At 38.2% G+C, this 24034-nt stretch overlaps 1 protein-coding gene across 2 annotated transcripts in view; it reads left to right on the top strand.

Moving 5' to 3' along the window:
* Window positions 1–24034, top strand: part of COL5A2 (collagen type V alpha 2 chain) — a 98344-nt gene that overhangs the window by 62698 nt on the left and 11612 nt on the right. For both annotated transcript variants that reach the window (XM_054636014.2, XM_077181149.1), the window contains exons 11-43: window positions 60–113; window positions 1559–1612; window positions 2426–2479; window positions 3200–3253; window positions 4285–4329; window positions 5277–5330; window positions 6203–6247; window positions 8538–8591; window positions 10340–10438; window positions 10894–10938; window positions 11042–11140; window positions 11536–11589; window positions 12104–12211; window positions 12712–12765; window positions 13475–13573; window positions 14233–14286; window positions 14793–14891; window positions 14987–15040; window positions 15139–15192; window positions 15681–15734; window positions 16302–16355; window positions 16684–16728; window positions 17160–17258; window positions 18001–18108; window positions 18233–18286; window positions 19759–19812; window positions 19928–19981; window positions 20998–21051; window positions 21829–21936; window positions 22044–22097; window positions 22300–22353; window positions 23419–23580; window positions 23681–23788. In XM_054636014.2, the coding sequence (XP_054491989.2) occupies window positions 60–113; window positions 1559–1612; window positions 2426–2479; window positions 3200–3253; window positions 4285–4329; window positions 5277–5330; window positions 6203–6247; window positions 8538–8591; window positions 10340–10438; window positions 10894–10938; window positions 11042–11140; window positions 11536–11589; window positions 12104–12211; window positions 12712–12765; window positions 13475–13573; window positions 14233–14286; window positions 14793–14891; window positions 14987–15040; window positions 15139–15192; window positions 15681–15734; window positions 16302–16355; window positions 16684–16728; window positions 17160–17258; window positions 18001–18108; window positions 18233–18286; window positions 19759–19812; window positions 19928–19981; window positions 20998–21051; window positions 21829–21936; window positions 22044–22097; window positions 22300–22353; window positions 23419–23580; window positions 23681–23788 (2295 nt within the window). The remainder of the gene's footprint in view (window positions 1–59; window positions 114–1558; window positions 1613–2425; window positions 2480–3199; window positions 3254–4284; window positions 4330–5276; window positions 5331–6202; window positions 6248–8537; window positions 8592–10339; window positions 10439–10893; window positions 10939–11041; window positions 11141–11535; window positions 11590–12103; window positions 12212–12711; window positions 12766–13474; window positions 13574–14232; window positions 14287–14792; window positions 14892–14986; window positions 15041–15138; window positions 15193–15680; window positions 15735–16301; window positions 16356–16683; window positions 16729–17159; window positions 17259–18000; window positions 18109–18232; window positions 18287–19758; window positions 19813–19927; window positions 19982–20997; window positions 21052–21828; window positions 21937–22043; window positions 22098–22299; window positions 22354–23418; window positions 23581–23680; window positions 23789–24034) is intronic.

The raw sequence follows: 24034 nt of genomic DNA, 5'->3' as shown, positions 1-24034 counted from the left end.
TAAATAGATATTTAAGTGATGGCTAACCTGACTTCTCAACAAATATATTAATTTCCTAGGGGCCAGTTGGTTCTCGTGGACCAGAGGGACCTCCAGGCAAACCTGGTGAAGATGTAAGTTTGTTATTCTTTGTATCTTGTTTTATTTTTAATAAAACAAACTTTGGCATCTGTGAGGCAGTGACTAACCAGCAGATGTGCCTGTTCTAACTATTGTCTGCTTTCCTTTGTAATTGTACTCCTCATTAAATCCAGCATCTCAGCTGTGAATCTTGGCAACCATTCCCCAACCCCTCCTTTCTTTTCCTTACGTGTCATCATCATACCTAAAGTCTAGCACCATCTCTATTTCTTGTCTCAGTAAGTTCTTAACTGAGATAATCTTTCTTGAAATCAAACATAAAAAAAATCACAGGGAGTCATTTGGAGGCATCTCCTCTCTTTTGGGATTGTATGTTGGGTTAGAAGAGCTGTAATGGCAACACACACGTGTGTCTGGATAAGATTTTAATATTTAATTTATTTAAAAAATGATAATTGATTATGTTCCTAACTGATTTTTTTCTTTATCCATGTATGCATACATACATATGTAAAATGTATGTATTATATATATTGTATGGGTGTATATGTACTGCTCAACAGTAGCTTACTGGTGGGTGTATGTTAGTTGTTTGCAAATCACAAAATCCATCTAACTCTAATTTATATCTTGGAAATTAGTTAGAAAACTGCAGATGCCATTTTAGTGTAGAAATTAGTTGTGTAACAGCTACCTTCCCATTAAACTGTACAAGGTTAGGAATCCTTGGCAATAGTTAACTCTCAGTGCAGGGAAGTCAAATCTTGACACTGCTCTAAGAACTTCCCCCATTTCCTTTGTTTGGGTGTCTTTAATTGCATTTGTGAAGTCCTTTGCCTTCTTTCTGACCTGAAATTATTTTTCTGAAGCCTTTCATACTTCTGCATTCTGGTGTCCTGGGTATATTTGAACTGACTGATGCATGTAAAGGAATATTTGGCTGTGACTCTGGTAGGCTTTGATTCATCTTCAAAACATACTTGTTGGTTTCACCATATTGTTTTCCCTATTGCAATACACAGAAAATAGTCACTGTCCTAGAATGATACATGTATTATACATGTATTAAAGCATTTAAACAGAAGTAGAGTCACAAGCTACAATGCAGGTAGTTTTAAATTGCTGTTCCAGTGGGAAATAACAGCAATTTGATGCTCTGTGAGAAGATGACAGAAAGTTGACTCATTAATTCCCAGGAAAACCAGGTGGCAGCACCATCTCCTGATGACTGGGATTCATTGTGGGTTCAGCCTTCAGTTTTCCCAGTTCTTGGTTAAAAACCCTTTGTGAGTTAATGTGTCCAATGCACGTTTGCTAGGCACATATTCAGTTGATTTATGTCACTGACATTGTTACAGCAAAGAGAGTGCATAATACTGATGTGATGTCTTCATTTGTTTGAGTGGAAGAATGATACACAAAGTCCATTTTAAAATCTCCTGTTTTAATGAGTTCCTTTTCTTTTCTCTTTCCTTAGGGTGAACCTGGTAGACCAGGACAAACCGGTGAGCCTGGATTTCCAGGATCTCCAGTAAGAGCATGATAATTGAAATTTTAGCAAAATATTCATATGTCATCATATGATACTGGTTCCTTATTGCTTCATACTGATGTGACTCATCAGTATTGCTTTTTATTATGAGGGCAAAGTTCTGCCATTCAGTATCTGAAGTCCTTGTCTTAGCTCACTCCTAGGCTCCAGGTTGGTGTTTGCTTTGTTGCTGAGAGGATAAGTGTTGTTATCTGAGATTTCTGCTCTGAATTCATATTGCCAATATTCTGACACAAGGCACTTCTGTTAGCCTTTCCAGAGAAACTTGGTAGGAAGCTAATTGCAAGAGAGCTTTGGTTCAGTTGCTAAATATGTTTTGGTAGCAGTTGTTTGTCATGCTTCTGGACTGACATATTCTGAAAGAAAGAGCAGGTACAGTTCGCAGGTCTGAGTTTCTAGTTCATTTTAAGTGTTTGCTCTTGATCAAAATTCAGCCTAATCAAAATTAGGCTGAATTTTGATCTCAGCCTAATTAATGTTTGTCCATATTAACCCTCAAAACTTGACCTGCCACTCATCTTATTTCATTATTTTTGTGAAATTTGAAGTTTGATCACACAACAATATAAACGATGAAGCTTTTAATGTCAGTGAAAATGTGTGTAATGCTGAGAATAACTTCAAGGCTGCATCATCTGTGAGCTGCTCAAATGCTGTTCCTCACTATGATGAAAATTAAGGAGTGTCAGCAATATTAGTATTACTGCTGCCCTTATCCCTTTTAGTACCATGATTCCTGGGTTTATCTGCAGAATCAGGATTATATTTGTTTTTTTTCTTTTTCATACCTAGGGCCCTCGAGGCTTTCCTGGTGCTCCTGGTCTCCCAGGTCTCAAGGGTCACCGGGTAAGAGACAAGGTTTTCCCTCTGATATAGACGATGATTCCTGGCAGTTTCAGAATGAAGATTTTTCTTTGTATCTGTGCAGAATTTGCCTACACTACAGACGAGGCAGCTGCAGCAAAAATCCTGGCATTTGAGAGAAAGGGGACCTTGCAGAAAATCAGTACAATTCCCCTTTAAGCTGACCTTTGTATTACATGCTCCAGTGCTTTTTTACTCTATTTCAAATGTTCTGGGAATCTGGAAGGAGCTTGCATGAGCCCTGCCAAGCTTCAGGAGGCGCAAACCTGACAGTTCTCTCACTTTGCTGGCAAGTCTTGCATTAGGGTGGGGAACTTGAGAGGTGGATATGTTTGCAACATGGAGTGATTACAAATTACCAAGTTTTCTGGCCAGAATTTTACTTCAGGGAGGAATAAATTGGTTTCCTATGGCTCAGAGCCTCCTCCTTGTTGTTTTAGGATTTTTTTTTTAATTTTTTTGTTTTAAAAAGGAAACCAAATCCAGGGAAATGTACCTTGTACAAATGGTTTCCATTTAGGAAATGTTTAAAAACTTTTATTCCATCTGTTTTTTTTCTTCTTTATTTTTTCTTTTCTTATTCTTACCACCTCAGATCCATTCTTAATACTTTAGTATCAAGTTACTTTAACAATAATAGTGGGAGTGCTCTCTGTGTGTACATATATAAATACAATTCCTTTATCTTTTTATAACTTACAGGGATTGAAAGGCCTTGATGGTCCAAAAGGTGAAATTGGAGCAGCTGGAGCAAAGGTATTTTTATGGCCAAAACAAATAAATGATTAAGCATGTTCTGTGTAGTACCAAAATCCTGAAAGGCAGGAGATCTTTTGAACACAGCTTTGTACCCTCTCTGACCTTTATATGGGGGATAGAATTCAAAGGTGCCAGTCCCAGCTGCAGCTGGGGCTGCTTTAGGCCTGTGAGGGACCACTGGGTGAGCTGAGTGCTCCATTTGTGACATGTGTGTAATACTGAACAGCAGAGTCTGTTAATAAAGGCCCCATGCACATCTTGCAGTTCTCCACTTGGACAGTTCATGGTTCCTGTTGGCTCTATGGGACCAAGTTGAACATTTTTTATTATAATCAAATAAAGCAATGCATAACTAAAACCTGGCTGTTCTCTTTCAAATTGTGATAGATTGGCTTAAAAGAAACAGGCACTGGAGAGGAGATGTATTGTAATCAAACAGACTATTTTATTAGTTTATTCTCAGAATTTTTCATCTCCATTGGCACTGCACCACTCTTACAACTTCAGATCAAAGCAGTGGTAACGCAGGATAGCCAGTTGGAGTCAGCCCTTTCAAGATAGGTTAAAAGATGTTTTAAAAGAGAATAGAACACTTTTTCAGGCTTTTCCACTTTCATCAGTGCTGAAACATTTTTGGCCTGGCATAGGTGATAATTGAATGTGGGAGAGAATTATTCCTTTAGATTAAAAATGGAGTGAATGAAGTGAATCTTCCAAAATCTAAATTTAAGTGTGAGATTAGTAGTTAAGGAGAGTTTGTGTAAGAAAATATTTCTTTCCCAAGATTGCCAACCGTTTCCTGTAGGACAACAACAGCAGCAGTCTTGGCAGAGAACACATAAACACTGAGAACACATAAACATGGCATTTCCATCAGAGTAGAGAGCAGTGTCCTTGCCAGGTGTGATGCACGCAGGTACCTGTGCAAAGCTGCCCCTGAGGTCCAACATAAGCACAGAGGACAGGGGTGAGATGTGACTCCATTTTCCTTTCACCCATTTCTCTAATAATTTCATTTCTTTTTCTAGGGAGAGTCTGGACCAACGGGAGCCATGGGTCCAACAGGTCCTCTAGTGAGTGTCACATGCTTTGGGTGTTGCAGAAGTGATTGTCAACTCTCCTGGTAGTGGGAATTGCAGGGCTTTGATATTTGTATTTGAGCTCATGGAGCTGAACTTTCTCTTCATGAAGGCTTGGTTTCTGTTACTCTGACAGTGAATTTGGTCCACTGTAAGCTGTTCCTGCCCTCCATTCACAGACATAGGTAATAATGCTAAATCTGAAGGCTCAGCAGAGACTTGGCTGTAGGTGTGGTGATGGTTTCCCAGCTCATGTAAGCGTAGGGTGATAGTGTTTTTGCATGTTGATGCCTCATGTGGAGTGATTTCAACATGAGAAATACTGGCTTGGGTTGCCCTGAAGTAGAACTGGAGTAATTTAGATCAGGAATGACCTGGCTAAGAAAACCATGGTCAGAGGGTTTTGGAGGTTATGGTGAGGATAAGTATGCATGACCTGGAAGTGAAATGGAGAAACTTTTTTTTAGAATACTTTTCATTCACATGTAGTTTTGGACAACTGAATATGCATGAGTAGTGTTACATGACAAAAATTGACTCTCAGCAGTGCTGCTGGAAGTAAAGCCTCTTTCTGATATCAGATAATGTCATCTCTCTGTGAAGCACTATGTTGTGTGTAGAATTTAATATCCCTGAAGTGGAATCTAATTTGTGAATGAGATTTAGTGAAAGAAGTTGCATTATTGTCACTGGTAAGTATATAAAGAATTTATTCTAACGTGTTTAAAACTGGAAATACTGTTAGAATGGAAAACCAGAAATTACAGTTTGTTAAATTTCCACTGGGCAAGCCTGTGAAGCTGTAAGGATTTTTATGAGCTGCTACTTCTTTTCTGCTGTAGGACAAGATAAGTTACTCCTGCAGGGGTGAAAAAAACAACCCTTTTTTAATTCTGACATGATGACCTCCTGAATAATGCACTTTTTGTTCTTTCTTCAAGGGACCTAGGGGAATGCCAGGAGAAAGAGGACGAATTGGACCACAGGGTGCCCCTGTAAGTAAAATCTTCCTTCTCTCTTGTAATTCCTCTCTTGTTAACTTAAATTTAAATCTCTGAGCCTGAAAGTGTTGGTTCATGTGACTTGCCAGTCACTTATGTTGTGAGCTCTGCTATAGCTTAAGAAAGTTATGGCTGAGCAGTTTTGTGGGGTGAGATCTGTACCATAAATTTTAAAAGTTAAAATCACTTTTAAAATGAGAGTGGTAACTATATGGTAACTTCTCATAGCAGAGCTGCCCATGAGTCCAAATACCCTCACAGCACGATTTTCTGGGATATTAAAATTTCTTCTATGTTTCTATTGGATTTCTTGTGAAAGATTCTTTTCAGAAAAAATTACTGAACAGGAAATAATGTTTCAGTTTTGTCTGGAAATAGGTTTAAAATGAAAGTTAAGATTAAGTCTTTTAATTCAGATTTCAATTTAGATGAAATCTAAAAATTTAATTTCAGATAATAAGGCTATCTTCTTAAAAATATTTTGATTTTCAGCAAAAAGAGGGATTATCCTTGACATGAGATCATATTTGAATTAGAACTTTCATCCTGCTGCTTTTATATCCAGTATCAAGTATTGTTTTTCTAGCATTTCTCCCCTGACTTTTATATGATCCACTTGTGTCATGTGCCCCATACAATGACACTCTCAAAATATTGTCCTTTCTGAAAATAGAGAAATCCATTAACTCAAATGGGAGAATAATTTCTTCCAGAAGTTTTCCATGCCAGTGTTTGGAGGAATGTGCAATCCATCATTTCTTCAATCACCTTAGTATATACAGTTTTATCACAAATGCTGACAGTAAATAATTAAAAAATAGGTAGAGTTCTTGCAAATACTCTGTGTTTTCTATTTTCTTGTCTAGGGTGGACGTGGCCAGCATGGTATGCCTGGGAAGCCTGGCCCAATGGTAAGTGACTGGTTCTCAATCAACCACTTTTTCACTCTATATTTCCACTTGCCTTTTGACACTACCAAAAAAAAAAAAAAAAAAAGTTGGCAGTTGCTGGTATCAGTTAAGTGCATCTGGAATTAATTATCTGAGAATGATTCCTAGTTCTACTCATTTTAGTTTTAGTGCTGCCCTCTGCAAAATTTTCCTCTGTAGTTTACTTCATCTAAAGGTTTTAATTTGCAGAGGAGTTGGCCATAGCCTCCCCTGGGGAGGTGATGCTCTGCTGCTCTTATGGAGCCCATATGGTGGGGAGGAAAGTGGCCCAAGTCCATGCACTGCAATCTAAAGCAGTTCATAATTGAATGTTATCTTCCTTCACTTGCAAAGCTGGCAAATGAGGCTTGTTGTCAGCAAGAAGAAAGGCACTCACTGATAGCACAACTTGCTCCCTGCAATTGTTCCATTACCAAATGTATAAAAGGGACTTTTAATTAAGGACAGTCACTTTTTGAACTGAAGGACAGAGGCCTGTGTCTGAATGTCTGCCAAGCTGAGAAAGCCTGGCTTGCAGGGCTGCTGAAGTTCTCCCACCATGGCAGCAGGGCTGCAGAGGAAAACATGGCTGTTTACACTTAGACTGTCAGTGTAGCAATGTTGGTGTTGATCCCACAGTCCAATCTCTCTGCATTTGCAGAATACATTTGTGTAAATTCACATGAGTCAGGAGTGTTTCTCAAATACAGTTAATTTTGTGTTGCTTTTGCATGTGAAAACTGGTGATGGTTTTGTACTATTTGTGCAAGGCCAACTTCCACTTTAAAAATGTGGTATTTATGTTTGCTTTTTTTTTTTGAAAGCATCACTTGTAGGATATGGATAACAACTTCTATCCACTGATGTAGTCAGCCTTAACCATTTTGTGATGTTCAGCTAGAAAAAACCAAAGACCAACAACCAAACCAAACATCCCAAAAGCACTGCACAAAAAAACCCCTCAAAACCCTAAACCACACCTGCTTGCAGTTAGAATTTCATTTTGTGCATACTTGTTATTTACTTGAAAAATTTCTGAGAAAAATACATTCACCTCTGTCATCGTAATGAACAGACTGTTTAATAAAACACTTCACTAAGAAATAATTAACTGTAATAGAAGTTCAAAAGATGAGTGTAAGTGCCTAAAAGCTAGAAAATTCAATTCTTTAGTGTATCATGAAGGAAAGGTTAGTTAGGAAAACCTTTCAAACAAAGAAAATATTTTTTCAGTATTTAAACTATACAGTTAAAGGAAGCTGGGTGGCAAGCTGTGAGGTATGACACGAACCTTGTAATTTTTCTTTGGCATAAAATGTGAACTCAGCTTCACTGTACATGATAAGTGGTTGGCTAATATTTTTGGAAAATCCCATCAAGTGTCCCAAGGGAGATACTCATCCTTAATGTTTCTCACTGGAGAAAGTGTTACTGAAATGTGTTATTATTTGGGTCAGTGCAGTGGTACAGCTTAATCCTGGAACTCTTCCTGCAACAAGAGAGAAATTTGGCAGACATTATTTGTGATCCAATAAACTGGGACATAGGTTTTCAAAAATATACTTGGTGAGCTGTTGCATCAGTTCTGTAGAAATCCAGTGTAAGGTCATGGCAGAAATGTTGTCTGTAATTAATGCTCAGTGGGACAGATTGTTCTGATTAAGTTTGTCAGGAAAGCTTTATTACATAGAACATTTTTTCTCAGCACGAATCATATTTTACAAAAAGACAGAAAATCAGGAAAAGATAAAGAGGAATTATCTGGGACCAGTGTTGCAGTGAGTATTGATAACCACTGTGTGCCGCCCTCCCAAGCCTTTGCAGTACAGTAGAAAGTTCTCTTGAATGTCTTGTACACCACAAGAGACATTATGGAAATGGAAACATCTTTGTTTCTCTAGCCCTGAAATTTTGATACAAAGTCTGTTTTTTACAGCTTTCAAATGAATTTGCCTGTGTGTTTAGGAATCTTAATTCTATAACTGCTCACCGTGAATTGTGTACATTGCAATTCAGGCATTAATAGGTGAATCAAGAGCTGTAGCTTTGCTGAAGTCGGCAAACACATTATTAAAGAACTGCACCATAATTCCGTAAAATGTATATATATCTCTTAAAAACCTGATATTTATAGTTATTCTGGTTTTGTTATAACCAAATGTTTTATGACTAAAAAATACAGGTAATTCTAGACCCACATTTACCCAGTGATGGGAGGCTAATCTGTGTGATCTAAATCACTGAATTACAGCTTTGTGTCTGTCTTTTCTAGGGACCACTTGGTATAACTGGATCTCCAGGTTTTCCTGGTATTCCTGGCCTAAAGGTAAAAAAAAAATGAAAGTGTCTTTTTAAAATGTCTAACAACACACAACTAAAAATGTGTAGTAGACTGCACAGAGCTCAGGCTGACATGTGTACAGATCCCCAGGAGCTGTTGTGAAATCAGTCTTAGTTAAGACCTTCAGACAGAAGATAAAACCCAAAGCCAAATGAAGCAATTGCAATTCACCACTGTTAAGACACTTTGCTTTCCCATTTGCTCATGTCAGGAGATGATTAAAAGATGACTGCCATGCTGTGCTTCAGGAATCTCGTCCAGAATATTCAAAGAATAGCAAGATACATTGCTAGAAGTGAGGTTGTGAGGGCAAGTTGAAGACAATATGGAGGCAGGACCTTCTAGTGCTGAAACTTCTAGTTTTGGCCAAGAACACTTTTTGAGATGATCTAGACTGGTAAGGGGGAAATGCCTGAACCCCAAAAGAAATGTGCAGCTCATCACAACAGAGCAAATTACAGGTACTGCCTTTTGTGGCTCGGAGTGATTGGCATGAAAACTTTTCACTTGTTGTAGCACTGTCTTTGTGGCACTTCCTTCCTTCTCTCCCTTTGCAAGAAAGTGCTCTCTTTTTTTTTTTTTTCTTGCTTCTTAGCCTTGAGGCCAATGTCTTAGAGATAGAAAAGACAACTCATACAGTTTCCTTAGACTTCTTATACATGCCCTGCATCCATGATAAGAAAATGTTATACAAGAATTGGTCAGGTAGCCAAGATCAGCAGATGTTTTTGTGTTGTTGTGAAGCTGGCAAGATTCATGACACTGTTTGGAAACAAGTCTTAATAACAGTATCAACTTAATCATAGAGTCATAGAATAGCAGGTTACAAGGGGACCTCTAGGATCATCTGTTCCAACCTTTCTTGGAAAAAGCACAGTCTAGACAAGAGGAGTGTACAGTTAAATGGTAGCCCTTGTAGTGCACGTCATAAAATGTTTTAGTATGGCTCAGCATTTTACCTAAGGAAATGTTTAAAAAGCTGTCACATGATGAATCACTTAGAGCTTTTGAAAAGGAGAAGCTACCTTCAGTTTGATCATCAGATGATGTAAAATTGGAATAGTTGAACTCATAAAAGCTCAGCAGATTATACAACGAAGATGTAGATTTGTTTTATGAAGATGTGATATTAATAGCCGTCAGTTCCAAAAGGTATATTTCCTATATAAAATTAAAATTCAACGAAGATTCTGGGAGGAATTTTTTATCATCCAGTCAAATCTTACAGGGATTTGATATTTAATGTATCTGGATTGGTATTTAATGTACACTGTTGTGTAACAGTGAGTTCATCTGTGCTGTGCAAAAAAACCCCCAAACAAACAAACAAACCAAATCAACCAATCTCAGATGTGTTACCATATCTAAATCTTAACAGCCTTGCTGTTAATGAAGGCAGAAAAAACTTGTAAAATTACAGACACTTAGTGGGATTTTAGAGAGACAGGTCTGTTCTTGATCTTATTTGGACTCCTGGATAGTGCTGCTTTTCTGCAGAGTTTCCTTGTCTTGTACACACTGAGAAAAAATCCTGTCTATACTTTTAATGTTCTCATTCACCTAGAAGTAATAGAAGCAAAATTAGGTAAGCAAAATTTCATTTTAAGGGTAATAAACTATTTCAAACATGAATTATTTTTCTGTTATAAGTTCAGTATTCCTCTCGAATTACTTTGTAGTGCTGCATTTTAGAGCAAAATAATCTGAAGTTGCTTTCTTATGTGGAATCCTAGGGTGAAGCAGGTCCAACAGGTCCTCGAGGTCCTGAAGGTCCTCAAGGACAAAGAGGGGAAACGGGTCCTCAGGGCCCAGCTGGGTCACAAGGTCTTCCTGTAAGTACATTGAATTGAGTTCCTCAGTGCTCAGCTTGTGCATGTTCACCTGTTTATGGGGGTTTTTAGTGCCCTGACAGAGTTTTACTCAAATGAGACCTCTTTTCCTTTTCCCAAGGAAAAGAGGTCTCATTCATTGGTTTTGTGCTTTTTTTATTGACAATAACTATTTGTTGTTTTATTACAAGTTGGAAAACTGAAAGTTGCACAATCTCAATACACTCTCAATCCTCAAGTATTTTAAAACTTAAGCTTAAACATAAGATCTTCAGCATTAAAAATTACATTAACTTGCATGCTTTATTGCTCTTTTTGGCATTTGTGTATGCTGCTATATTTATTTAATAGCCTTTATTTTCTGGTCTTGTAAAGTGGATAAAATAACTATCTTCTGCTTTTGTGATTGATGCCCATCTCATTAAAATTATTTCTAATGATTGATACCTTATCTTTAGGGTGCTGAAGGGACAGATGGTTCCCCTGGTGCAAAAGGCCCTACTGTAAGTAATCATATTTCCTCTTGAAGAAATTGTGTAAGTTAATATCTTGTATTTCCATATTTTGATTGTGTTTCCTTACTGTGCTTCCTGTTTGTATTTGTAGGGATCTCCAGGCACTGGAGGCCCCCCTGGATTATCAGGCCCCCCTGGTTCCCCAGGACCACAGGGCAGCACCGGCCCCCCTGGGATTCGAGGCCAGCCGGTAACGGGGTCTTTGTCCCTTTGGGAATTGTAGTGCCTGGCACGTGTCACTCCATGGAACTGAAACAGGGATTAGCAGTGGGCTTCCTTAAATACAGCAGTAGCATACTCAGATCCTGTGAATCTGCTGTGTATCCAAAATACCACTACTTCTTTCAAAAAGAAGTGTGTCTTTAAAAACCTCAGAAAAGAGATTTATTTAAGTTTTTTTTTTTTTATATAACATAATAATAAACAAGCATAATAAAGGTAAAGACAAACCATTATAAGCATCATATTATACTACCTACAATTAGTCACTAAACTACGAAATATTTGTTTTATGGCATAATACAAAGTGAAGTGGTTTATGCAGACTTTTAACTTTACTGGTGCTATCCATGTGTTTGTTTTCAGGGAGACCCTGGTGTCCCAGGTTTCAAGGGAGAAGCAGGACCCAAAGGTGAACCTGTAAGTCTCCATATGCTTTTTAAGATGAAGAGGAAACACAGAGGCTTATAACTATGTAATTTTTGGGAGATAACCAACTATGCAGAGTTTGAGTTGGTTTATCAACCATTCTTCAGCTTTTCTTTCTCACCAGTTAAATAATCATGTATTAACTGACAAAAATATAGAGGTGAAGTAATAGTTTCTTTACAACTGGCTTCTCCTTTGAAAATTTCTATTAGTCTCACTGAATTTTGACTCCTTTAAAGCTTGAAAAAATACAAATTATAGTGGGTGATTATAAGAAGCAGTGTCCGGCCCATCTGCAGAATTACAGTTTATTAGCTTATAAACATTGCAAAAGAGAAAAACAGATGCTGAAAAGCTGTTATTTTTAACTGATCCAAGACCTAACTATTTTCTTCTCCTTTATTTGGAAAAATGTTTATAGTGTCCAGAAGACAGTCTGTTTCAATATGCCTGAGAAGTGGTGAGCTTAACAATGTTTTTTAAAATAACATTTTATTCTCACTAGGGCCCACAAGGTCCCCAGGGTCCCATTGGGCCCATAGGTGAAGAAGGGAAAAGAGGCCCTCGAGGTGATCCAGGGTCAGTAGGTCCACCAGGTCCTGTTGGAGAGAGGGTAAGAAATCTACAGGAATAATATATTTTAAGAGATGCACTGCTAAGCTGAAAAACCTTTTGACCTATCCATGGATGTTCTTACAGCTTGATTGTGCATGTAGTCAAACCTTATTTTCCTAACAGTAGTTACTACTATGTGTTATTTTTTCACACTGGATACTTTTTTGTGGAGATTCAGTGCCCAGGATAGTATGGGAGGAGAAAGGATGGAGATAGGACAAGTTCATTACAGACTTTTTCCTACACCTGTACAACTGCTCATCTTGGCTTTCCATGGGGCTGTTCACACAGAAGGAGCTGTCCAGCATGCATGAATGAGACACTGATGTTTTTACCATTCTTAAGTCATAAACTCACCCCCACTCCCCAAGTTAAAGTACTAAAGTAAGAAAATTGTAAGGAAATGAACTGAATCTTCAATCCACAAATCTGGTCCTTTATTTGTAATAACCTATGTAAAAATTAAGATAATTGTCTCATACCTACTGCTTTTCCTAGGGTGCTCCTGGTAACCGTGGTTTCCCAGGTTCTGATGGCTTGCCTGGACCAAAGGTAAATTAAATTGAAGTTTCCATCATTTATTGTGTAGTTTGTTAAATCTTCATGTATATAGACATATAAAAGGGAAGTGTTCCATTAAAAATTTCTGCTTCTGGGCAAACAGGCAGATCCAATTTACAAATGCTAAAGGGGGATCTGAATGTTTTGAGACAAAAATTTTTTGGGAAAAGTCACTTTCAGTTCTCATGATGTTCAGCTGTGCTTGCTTGTCCCTGGCTTAAAGCTCCCTTCTTTTGAAATATGCACAGGGAAGGATTGACCTGTTCTACTCCTATATTGCTTTATGTATTACTGGGTAGGAGAGGGCTCTGTGAAAAATTGCCTATTCTTTGTGTGTGGTGTGATTTTCTAGACTTGTCCCTTAAAAAGATGGGTTTATCTGGCTTTCCTAACTGCTCTAACACTTCCAGGGAAGTGACTCATATAGACATTTGTCTAGTACTTCTGTAAATTCCTACCTTCTTGGTAAAAATACAAGGATTCTAAAATGCTTATATAAACTTGCTTTAAGGAAGAGAAACATTTAAGTAATAATTTTGGGGAGAAAGATAATAATTAGGAAACTAATAATGGTAAAAATATTAATGATTTGTAACTTTGTTTGCAAAAATAGGTCCTTAATAGAACATAATGTTTTATTTCACCTGCTCCTCTGTCACTGTTCTAGCTGTTAACTAGTAGCTCACTTGTGTCTTTCTAGGGAGCCCAAGGAGAGCGTGGTCCAGCAGGATCTTCTGGACCTAAAGGAGGTCAGGGAGATCCTGGACGTCCTGGTGAGCCTGGCCTTCCAGGTGCAAGGGTAAGGGACTGCTAGCAGTACAAACCCTATAAACTGTGGTACCTTTCATTTTCCAAAGGCAGCAGTGAATGCTGGGGAATTCAGAAACTGTTGTGCAAGGGCAGACTGGTTTCAGTGGGGCTAAAGGCTGAGAGACCTGTCTTTATTTCCTGCCAATGGTGGGAAGAACAGGTTTTTTCTTAGCAAAAGGAGAAATAGCCCTGATTGAGAACAGCTGATGCAAAGGAAGGATGTGTGTTTGTAAAGCACAGTTGCCACAGGGAACATGGATTGAAGGCCTACCTTCATTGACTTGGTGATTGTACCATAGAAGATTGAGTGGTACATATCCCCTAGAGATTTTTTTTCAGGAAAATTATTGGAGGACAATTCAAAATATCAGAAAAAGGGGATAAAGGGAGCGGTAACATGTAATCTAGATTATGGCAGAAATAAAGATGAGGCTGTGAGAAGCTCAAGAGGTGTAAGCAAGAAAGAATAGGAAGACGACAAATCAAAGACAGTGAGGGATGAAACTGTAAAGTGAATAAAAGGATGAAGACCTTTAACATGGAGAAGTTTGTGCTATAGCAGTAATAAAGCATTTCTTTGGGATTTTTTAATGTTTCTTGATTATTATAGAATTATAGACCTAACACCAAGACTATTCCTGTTTTTAGGGTTTGACAGGAAATCCAGGTGTTCAAGGCCCTGAAGGAAAACTTGGCCCCTTGGTAAGTGACAAAAATTAGTCTTTTCAATTAATGTCACAGTAATTCAAAGGTCCCATCTCACTGAAATTGCCTTTATTAACATGAGTTTTCTTTATTTATTAAGGCTCATCTTCTCTTTTGATAGTTCACTTTACATTCCTAACTTCAAAATTAGTACCAATAACATTTGTTTAGTTTTGTCTGTATCACAGTGTCTCTTGCTTACCTGCTGCTGCATCATCGATAAATGTTTGAACTAAATGTTTTCCTAGTTGTTGCTTTAAGGACACAATAAATTATTTGTACATGATTCAGTTCTAATAACTGCATAGCATTTGGTTAAATCAACCAGTATGCCTATTGTTATATCTGCTGTAAAGACATTTTGACTAATAAGTGAAGCCCCAAGCCAGGTTAATGTTATATTTTTATATATACAAGCATTTTCTTGGGATTAATAAATTCATAGGAATAAATATGAATAAATATATTTAGAATTTAATGTGGAAAATGCTTTATCTCTGCAGGGTGCTCCTGGGGAAGATGGACGTCCAGGCCCAGCAGGTTCCATAGGAATCAGAGGCCAGCCAGGCAGCATGGGCCTTCCTGGGCCAAAGGGTGGTAGTGTGAGTATGGCAATCCCTTTTTGACTTTACCCACTTTTGTATGTTTTATGGGTGAAAAATATCTAAACCTGGTCATTTTTATTTCTACAATTTAGGGTGATCCTGGAAAGCCTGGAGAAGCAGGCAATGCAGGAGTCCCAGGACAGAGAGTGAGTGTAGCTGTTATTTGCACTGTTTATGGAAAATGGTGCGTTTCTGTTATGTGTGTTCACTACACAAGATTTTTTCCCCTGTCATTTTAATGTAGGGAGCTCCTGGTAAAGATGGTGAAGTTGGCCCTTCTGGTCCTGTTGGCCCACCAGTAAGTCAGTTTTTACCTCTCTGCCTGCCTGCCTGGTACTCTATCTACTACTCCTCCTTTGGCTTCTATTCTTATCAATCTTCATGCCAGTTGCTGATTTCAAGCAAAAAATTCCAAGAACATTTAAAGAAAAATTGTCCTAGAAAAATTCCCAGCTTTGTATTAAAATATATATCTTAGTAGTCTAATTCCTTTTACTCACCATTACAAAAAATAGTGCAAGGAGTAAAAAATTATCATAGTTAATCTTTCTTGGTTTTAATGGAACTGAATGTTTTCCTGTTACCAGAGAACCTTTAGGGGAAGGGTTTAAAAGAAATTATACACACCTTATTACATCTTTTTAGATAGGCTATCTTGTCCTGGGATAAGTAAAAATGTATAGTGAATAAATACCTAGTTGAAAATATGCATATTCAGAGAAAAGAAAAAATTATGGAGCCTGCCTGTATTTCTCTTCTGTTTACTTATTACTTCCTTTTGTGTAGGGTCTGGCAGGAGAAAGAGGAGAACAAGGCCCTCCAGGTCCTACAGGGTTTCAGGTATGTGCATCCATTTTTAATTTTTTTTAATTTAAAAAATAAACAGCCATGTCTTTATCAACTTAAATTGGAAAAAATTCAATCAAATGATGCATAATATAACTTCAGAACTAAGGCAAGGATATTCAGAATAATTAATGATCCATAAGTTTCATATCAGCTGTGCACTAAACCAAACTGGCAAAGGCTTAAACACCAGCTCTGTATCCCTTGAGAGGACCTTTGATGTCAATCAGTTTTAATTTGAAGATTTTCCAAAAAAAGTTCCAAATATGTAGCAAAATAATTGTCTTGATAATGAAGTATTAATTAAATCAATATCTGTTTATAGAGAACTTTACTTCTAGGGCTGAGATGTCCTGCAAATGTTAAGGAAGGGCTGGTATCTGATTTAGAGAGGGGGAAGCACTTTGGTGAAATATTCATGCAACTCTTTCCTTTGGGAATGTCTGAGAGTGTGCTCTTGTACTGAGTGTACAGCAACATTCATGATCTTGGTGTCCTAGTTAAGTCTGGATTTACATAACTTTCTATCATATTAGTGACCATTTTATTTACTTTTTACAGGGCTTGCCTGGTCCACCAGGTCCTCCAGGTGAGGGAGGAAAGCCAGGTGATCAGGTAATGTATGTGTGACATAATATTAAAAATGCAATTTATAAAGTAATTTTATGTTTTCTTCTCTCTCTAATTGAATTTCCCACTCTGTTTCAAAATACTTACTGATTGATGTAGTCTGCAAGCTAAGAACTGCTTTGGCATAAAATAATGATGAGAATCTGTGTTCTTGGACTGAGCTGCACTATCACCTCTTGTCATTGACAGATAGGATTTAGAACTGGCCATCTACATTCACAGTACTTTGGAAATAAAAATGTTTGTCTCTAATTTACATAACTATAAAATTATGAATAATGATTTCATTCTAATGGTGAATTTTTGTTCTTAGGGCGTGCCTGGAGATCCTGGAGCTGTTGGTCCATTGGGCCCCAGGGTAAGTGTTTTCTTTCAGAGTTTAAATATTCATAACAGTTCTCTGAGGTTGGAAGTTGATGCATGCCATAGACTTTAACAGCTAAAGTCAGTATTTGACCTTTTCCCCCACCAACAAAATGGTTTTAAATATGGATGTGTTTTAAGCTGGTTTCTGTAAAATCTACCACCTTTAATGATTTTGTAGCTCCTGAAGTGGTGTTGAGTACTAGCTGCTAAATGATTTGGTTTATGCTGTGAATTGAGAGTTTTTAGTTTGCTGAGCAACATATTTTCCCCATGTCTAACAGCAAAAGCATAAAGCTAGTTTTTATTTAATCAGTTCTCCTAGAATTTTTTCACAGGCTCTGCTGCACTTATGGTGTATTTAGGATTTTGTCTACCAGAATTCTACCCTGCCTTGTAAATAAATTACAATCTTCCATTTTGTAGGGAGAACGTGGCAATCCAGGGGAAAGGGGAGAACCAGGTGTCTCAGGTCTCCAGGGTGAAAAGGGGATGGCTGGAGGCCATGGTCCTGATGGCCCAAAGGTAAACTGAGTAGAGATTTGCATTGCTGCAGTGATGTGATGTATAATTTTGATCATTTGCATGAACATAAGAGAGATTTTCAATTATAAATATGAAGGCATCTCCGTTGTATAAGGAAGGACACACAATTCCAGTTATAACAATATTAAAGACTTGCAACATACTTAAATGTTGACAATTCACAGTAGAACTGGGCAAAGCCATTTCTGAACTGCAGAAAACCTTCTAGCAATGGTGTAAGAGCCATGCCAGTTTACACAAAGACACTTGGCAGGGCTAAGCAGTTAAAAGGAAATGCTGAAAGCTTCATGCCTGCATGCATGTATCTGCTGTGGATGTGACTAGGCCAGCAAAGTCAGGTCAAGCAGAGAGTGCCTCTAGTTATGTGAGACCTGTAATAGATATGAGCATCTCTGCCCCTGGCAACTTCTACCTGTACCTAGTTTCTATACTAAACCTATGTGACATCAATTCTCAAGCTTCTTTTTTTGTCTATTTTTATCTCTGGTATGCACTGATTAAATATTAATGTATTTGGAAGAACTACGGTATTACAGTTGAACTTCCTGAGTAACACAATGGGAAAAGAAAAGTATTTGGATGTGAATAAAGTCCAAATTTCAGATAAAATTATTACTTAAAACTGTACCCCAGAGACTTCAACACAGGCACAACATGTTCTGCAGCCTGGAGACAAAGATGCTTCTCAGATGAATAGGCAACAACTTGTCTTTTGTTCCAGGGAAGCCCAGGCCCTAGTGGGACACCTGGAGATCCAGGACCACCAGGCCTTCAGGGCATGCCTGGAGAGAGAGGGATTGCTGGAACACCTGGCCCTAAGGGTGATAGAGTAAGTGTATTTATTGCTGTCCTCTTGAGTAGCATGACCTGTCCCTTAACACTGAAGTTATTCCAGGGTATGACCTACTCAGCATTCAGTGCCATAACTGGGACTTTCTGGGTGTTTTCCATAGGGCGGCGTAGGTGAGAAAGGTGCTGAAGGTACAGCTGGCAATGATGGGGCAAGAGTAAGTACATCTATCCTTCCCTTTAGACCTGCTCTTCACACACTGTTTGTGTACTGTGCTAGGGGACTTGGCTTGTGGAGTTAAACACAATGCAGTGTTATCATGGTATGTCATACATTTACAGTCATTACCTCACCCTCCAAATCTTCAAGTTTTTCAAAACTGCTGTGCACAACGTTTTGGGGTCTCTGTGTTCCAAGCCCCTATTTGGTATCATCAGTAATGCAAGTTAAGAGCTCAATGGAAAGAATTCACAGTTGATTTGGGATTCGTCTAAGTTCACTCTAGTAAAAAATATGAACAAATGAGCAGGCAGATCTTCCAGATCTCAGTCTTGGACTAAGACTCCTTCTCCTTGTCTCCATTGAGTTGCCCACAATCTCTCCTAAATTTCACAGGTGAAAATTCCTGTCAGTGTACTAAGCTTCACATAAGCAGTAATTTGCTGGCACTTCTAGAAAGTTTTCAATCTCCATTGCATTAATAAGGTCTCTAATCTGCTCAAGCTGTGTTCAAGACACATTGCACACACTCTGCTGCACAGACAGTTGGTGTGTATTTATAGTAATCTCTCTTGCACTGGGTTTTCTTTGTGTGCATTGACCATTTTTCCTTCCTAGAAGTTATTCGAGTTACTTTTTACATGAATTAAGAATATATCTGAGATTTGTGGGTTGTGCAAACCAGTTGGAGTACTAGCTGCTAAGCATTTGGAAACCTGAGGTACAGTCAAAATACAAGGATCCTGTCTAGACTACATTTATTGTTAAAGAGGAAATTTTTTTTCTGAGAAACCCTATTTTACAGAAACTCTAATAAAGTTATCATCTGTGAGCTGGAATTGGTTATTCAAATCAAACATTATCTAAAGATACAGAGCAGTTGTTAGTCATTGTAAGGGATGTTTAGAGCTTACAGTAGTTAATGAACAGGTGAAGTAATGGTGAGCTGAAGGATCATTATGTGGAGTTGGTGGGTTTGGATAGAGAGTTTGCAACCTATATGCCTGCCTTATGAAGGGATAAAAGATATTTTTGAGTAGTTTGTAAGATCTAAATGAATATTCAGAAAAAATGATGGATACTTTAAAACTAATTTAAAAAGTTAAATACTAACATGAAAGAAACAGAGCACTATGCAAGTGGGAAAAAAATACTTGATTCCTTTTTGAGAGAGTAAAATAAATCTGGAGCTTTTTTTTTTAATATCATTGCCCTTATTCATGAATACTGCATAAAGCAGATGATGAACTTAGAGAAGAAAGAGAGAATGAAGGAAAGCAGATATTTTGTGGGGAGCTTGGTCATTGGGAGAGGAAATGCAAGTCACTTTTAGACAAAGAGACAAAAGAAGTTTCCAGAGATAAAGTAAAATTCAAAGGAATGAAAAAGGGAATGGTAATATAGGAGAAATTTTAAACTTTTTTGCAGCATCACTTTTCTAACTTCCTATCATCTTAATTTGTTCGAAAGGGTCTCCCTGGTCCAATAGGCCCAATGGGTCCAGCAGGTCCCACTGGTGAAAAGGTAAACAGATTCCTTTCCTTGCTGAAGTTTCTTAATATTATCAGACTTCATTAGCATTTTAATGACAAAACAAGTTAGTAACTTGGGAAATAAAATTCTTTCATTTTATTTTAAGGGTGAACCAGGTCCTCGAGGTCTAGTTGGTCCTCCTGGTTCCCGTGGAAACCCTGTGAGTAAACATGCTTTTTTTTTTGTCTGGTATAAGTTTACAATATCTAATGCTGATCCAAACTCCAGGCATTTTTCTTATTTGCTGATATATTTTCCCCTTTTTCTTTCCCTTTCTCTGTAGCCAAGTGTAAATTCTGACTTGTTGCTGTGCACTTGCAAAAGTATTACCAGATTTTCTTTCTGTGACCTATGCTTGTTTTAGGGCAAACTTTATGGAGTCACCCTTCACTTACCTCACTCCTGAAATGATGCCACCACTTGTAATTGTGTCAATGTTTTTAAAAGCATGCCCCTAGCAGATACCACTGCACATAAACAAATATTTAATGGGCAAAGCACAGAGGTAATCCTTAGTTCATCCAGTTATGTAACTCTTGTCATCTTCCATCTATTAGTGATTTGAAGTATTTTAAGGGTTGACTTCAATTAGGGAATTAGAGGCTCAGTCCTTCTAGATCATTCACACTACTTGAAATTGATTATGTCCCTGTCATAAATCAGAACACTCTTATTTCCAGTATAACTTGGAGCAGCTTCCACCCTTTTAGGGAGTGCTGGAGTTGGCAGCCTTCAGCTACTTCTTTTCCAAGCAAATGTTGAGTGGAAAGCTCAGTCAAAGCCTGTTGTGACCTTATAGAAGAGTACATCTTTGAACTACTGTGTTTTTTCCCCAGTGTGACTGGAGTGGTAGGTTGAATGCAGTGTGTGCTCTTTGGCCATCCCTGGAAGGGGGGGTTGGTTGTGACCAGAATTTCTCCCAATGCTGTTTTAATACTCACCTGTGCCTTCCATTTCTGAATTCTTAAAGCTCAATATACTCTTGAATGCATGGCAGTTTTAACATCATAGCTAACATCCTTTATTTCGTGATTAAAAGATCATTTGATTCTGATTAATAGAGCAAATGTATGATGACACATATGATGGTAAATAGTTTTGATATATTGAACTGTAACTGATACTATCTGTAGAAAGATGATTTTTAAATACAGCTATTTCAATTTTTCTGCCCAGGGTTCCCGAGGAGAGAACGGCCCAACTGGCGCTGTTGGTTTTGCTGGCCCCCCGGTATGTGTTTTGAACACTAATGAGTTTCCTCTCCTCATGCTATGACACACTTCATTTCCTTTATTATGAATAATATTGTGGTGTTCTGGATCAGGAGTCACATTTTTGCTGCAAAAAGAGCTGTTCTTTCTCCCATTAGTATATCAAGTGAAGGAAAGGGCCAATGAGCACCCTAGACAGCTGAAAAGTGGTTTTCTTGTTAAGATTATGTAATTGCTCACCAGATTTCATATTTTCATTAGTATGTTATGTTACTCCTTTGAGATTAAAATGAGGGAAGTTAAAATGTGTCTACTGAAGGTAGCAAAGATTTATGCCATGAGTAGTGAAGGCTGGAATGAGGTTATGGACCAGATGGACTGGAATACCCTAAGCTTTCCCACAGCCTAAGTATCCTGTTTCAGGATCCCTTTCACAGTCTTGCACCTGCTTCCCTTGATGGGAAAAAAAGCCTTGAAAAGACAATGTTTGTTTTGTAGCTGCTGAGGAAAATAGAAAATCTAAAGAGAAGAAAAATGTGATCTAGATAAGTAAAATATTTAAAATGGAAATACTGGCTTCAGAGTATTAGAAAGATTAGAAAGATATTAGAAAATGTCATGTGTGGTCTTCCAATGACCATGCTGAATTGTTAAAAAAAATGCAGTGTTTTCTGGACTGATTTTTACCCCTGGTATTCTATTTTTACCCTTTTAAAAATTTTCTAAAAAATCAATTTGTTAGAAAAGATTTGGTGTTGCCTGCCCTGATGTTTCTTCTAAATAATTTTTCTTATAGGGCCCTGATGGTCAGCCTGGTGTGAAAGGTGAACCTGGGGAACCTGGACAGAAAGGAGATGCTGGATCTCCAGGACCACAGGGTCTTGCTGGGTCTCATGGTCCCCCAGTAAGTACAAATAAAATCTTCTCAGAATCAGTGACATAGGCTGATATTTTTCATTAAAAAATTTCTGGGTGTTCACTATCATCCCTCTCTTTCTCCTTTCCTTTTAGGGCCCTCCAGGTGTTCCTGGTCTGAAAGGTGGTAGAGGAACTCAAGGTCCACCTGTAAGTAGATATTATGTGTTGAGACCTGGCTGCAGATAATCTAATAGTGAAATTTTATGTAATGTGTGTATTACTCCTTATCTCAGCTTGTTTTGTCAGTATGTAACTATAATTTGCTCAATAATTCAGCCAAGAACATTTGAGGTAACTAGTGCTGTGTTTCTTTTGATAAAGATGGCATTAAAAATGGGCTTTTTTTTAGGGTGCTACTGGATTCCCAGGATCTGCTGGAAGAGTTGGGCCTCCAGGACCGACTGTAAGTTAATTATAATTTTCCTAGTAGGTATGTTTTATGAAATGGTCACCAGCAATCTGAAGGTTAAATAAAGCAAGAAAAGTGAAGCAGTGTTTATGGCCTGATACTATTGAAGAGAACATTTTGTCAGCACTGACTTCTGTGACTGATTGCTTGCATCATTAAATAAATCTCATTAGTCTTCAGCTTGGTCCAATGCCTGATATTGGTCCAAGGCTTTCCATTGGGGTAAGTAGACTTTCAAATTGCTGCTCAAATTGCTCCAATGACTTAATTGCTTAGAGGAATAAAAAACCCCAACTTATATTTTCCTCCATATTTTACTTTTTGTCCTTTTAGTGGTGACTGAAATCACGACAGTTTTTGGAAAAGAAAGAGCTTCTACTGGGCTCTTTCATTGGTGGAGTTACTCATAAGTTCCATTAAAATAAACTCAAACCCACAAACACAAAATCTCTTCTGTTCAAACATTTTCAGAAACACTATAAATAAATACTAGCTGTGGATCAAATTGAGGGCTGACCACACAGAGAACTGTGTCATGTTTCATATCCCTTTTAATGTTATGATGAAAAAAACAACTTGCATTCATTGTAAGGTTATCAAATGTGAAGCTTATGGAAAACTTAAAATGCTCGTGAAATCTTTTAGAAGTATTTGAGAAATGAACAAAGGTCTGTTGAAACAATAATTTGTACCATGGAAATGAAAAGTTTGGATATAAACTTTAGCTTGATGATAGAAAGAATGGGCTAGGGTGTGTTTTCTAGCAGTGGTTATATACTTGAGGTGAAAGAAAAAAACAAAAAAGAGAGGAAAAAAAAGGGTCTTTTAAAGAGTGAGTTTGGAATTGAAAATTGAGGGGGGACATGGGTGGAACTTGGACATAATTTGATATTTATTTCATTTCATTTATTTGTTCATAAAAGAGACTGTAGCTTTTAGCTCATTCCCATTTGTTAGCCTCAGAGTATGCATTTATAGCTAATTGAAACACAGTCCTTGGAGTTTTATTGTCCTGGTCAGAAAAGGGCCCAATGTAATGATGTGTTTTCATTTTTTTAGGGAGCCCCAGGGCCTGCTGGGCCTATTGGTGAACCAGGAAAAGAAGGTCCCCCAGGTCTTCGTGGTGATCCTGGTTCTCATGGCCGTGTGGGAGATCGAGGGCCAACTGGGCCTCCTGGTGGCCCTGGGGACAAGGGTGACCCGGGAGATGACGGGCAGCCGGTACGTCCCTTGACTGGCCCTCCGCCAGCTCCAGGCTCGCTCTCTTTGTTCATTGCTGCTGACATGACAGTGACATTACTTCCTCCTCTGTGGATTTCAGGGCCCAGATGGCCCCCCTGGCCCAGCAGGAACTACTGGTCAAAGAGGAATTGTTGGAATGCCAGGACAGCGAGGGGAGAGAGGCATGCCTGGGCTGCCAGGGCCTGCAGTAAGTGACCACCAGGCCATGTGCCACCAGCCTGGGATCTTCTGTGTGGGATTTGCAGTGTAGTGCTCTTTAGCATGAGGAGAAAGCTGGAAAACTCCAGTTGCAGGAGTGAATAGAGAGAGAATAGTAAAGAACTTAATCTCATGCAGAAGCATGAGATGGAAGGTTTACTTTGTTTATTTTTTCTGTCATAATGGAAAGTCTGAACCTGAATTAAGAGTAAGTGAATAATGGCATTAAGGCTCT

This window comes from Agelaius phoeniceus, chromosome 7 (genome assembly GCF_051311805.1).
Source record: "Agelaius phoeniceus isolate bAgePho1 chromosome 7, bAgePho1.hap1, whole genome shotgun sequence".
Taxonomy (NCBI): domain Eukaryota; kingdom Metazoa; phylum Chordata; class Aves; order Passeriformes; family Icteridae; genus Agelaius; species Agelaius phoeniceus.
The sequence above is the reverse complement of the archived record's forward strand: the minus strand, read 5'-3'. Positions and strand labels throughout refer to the sequence as shown.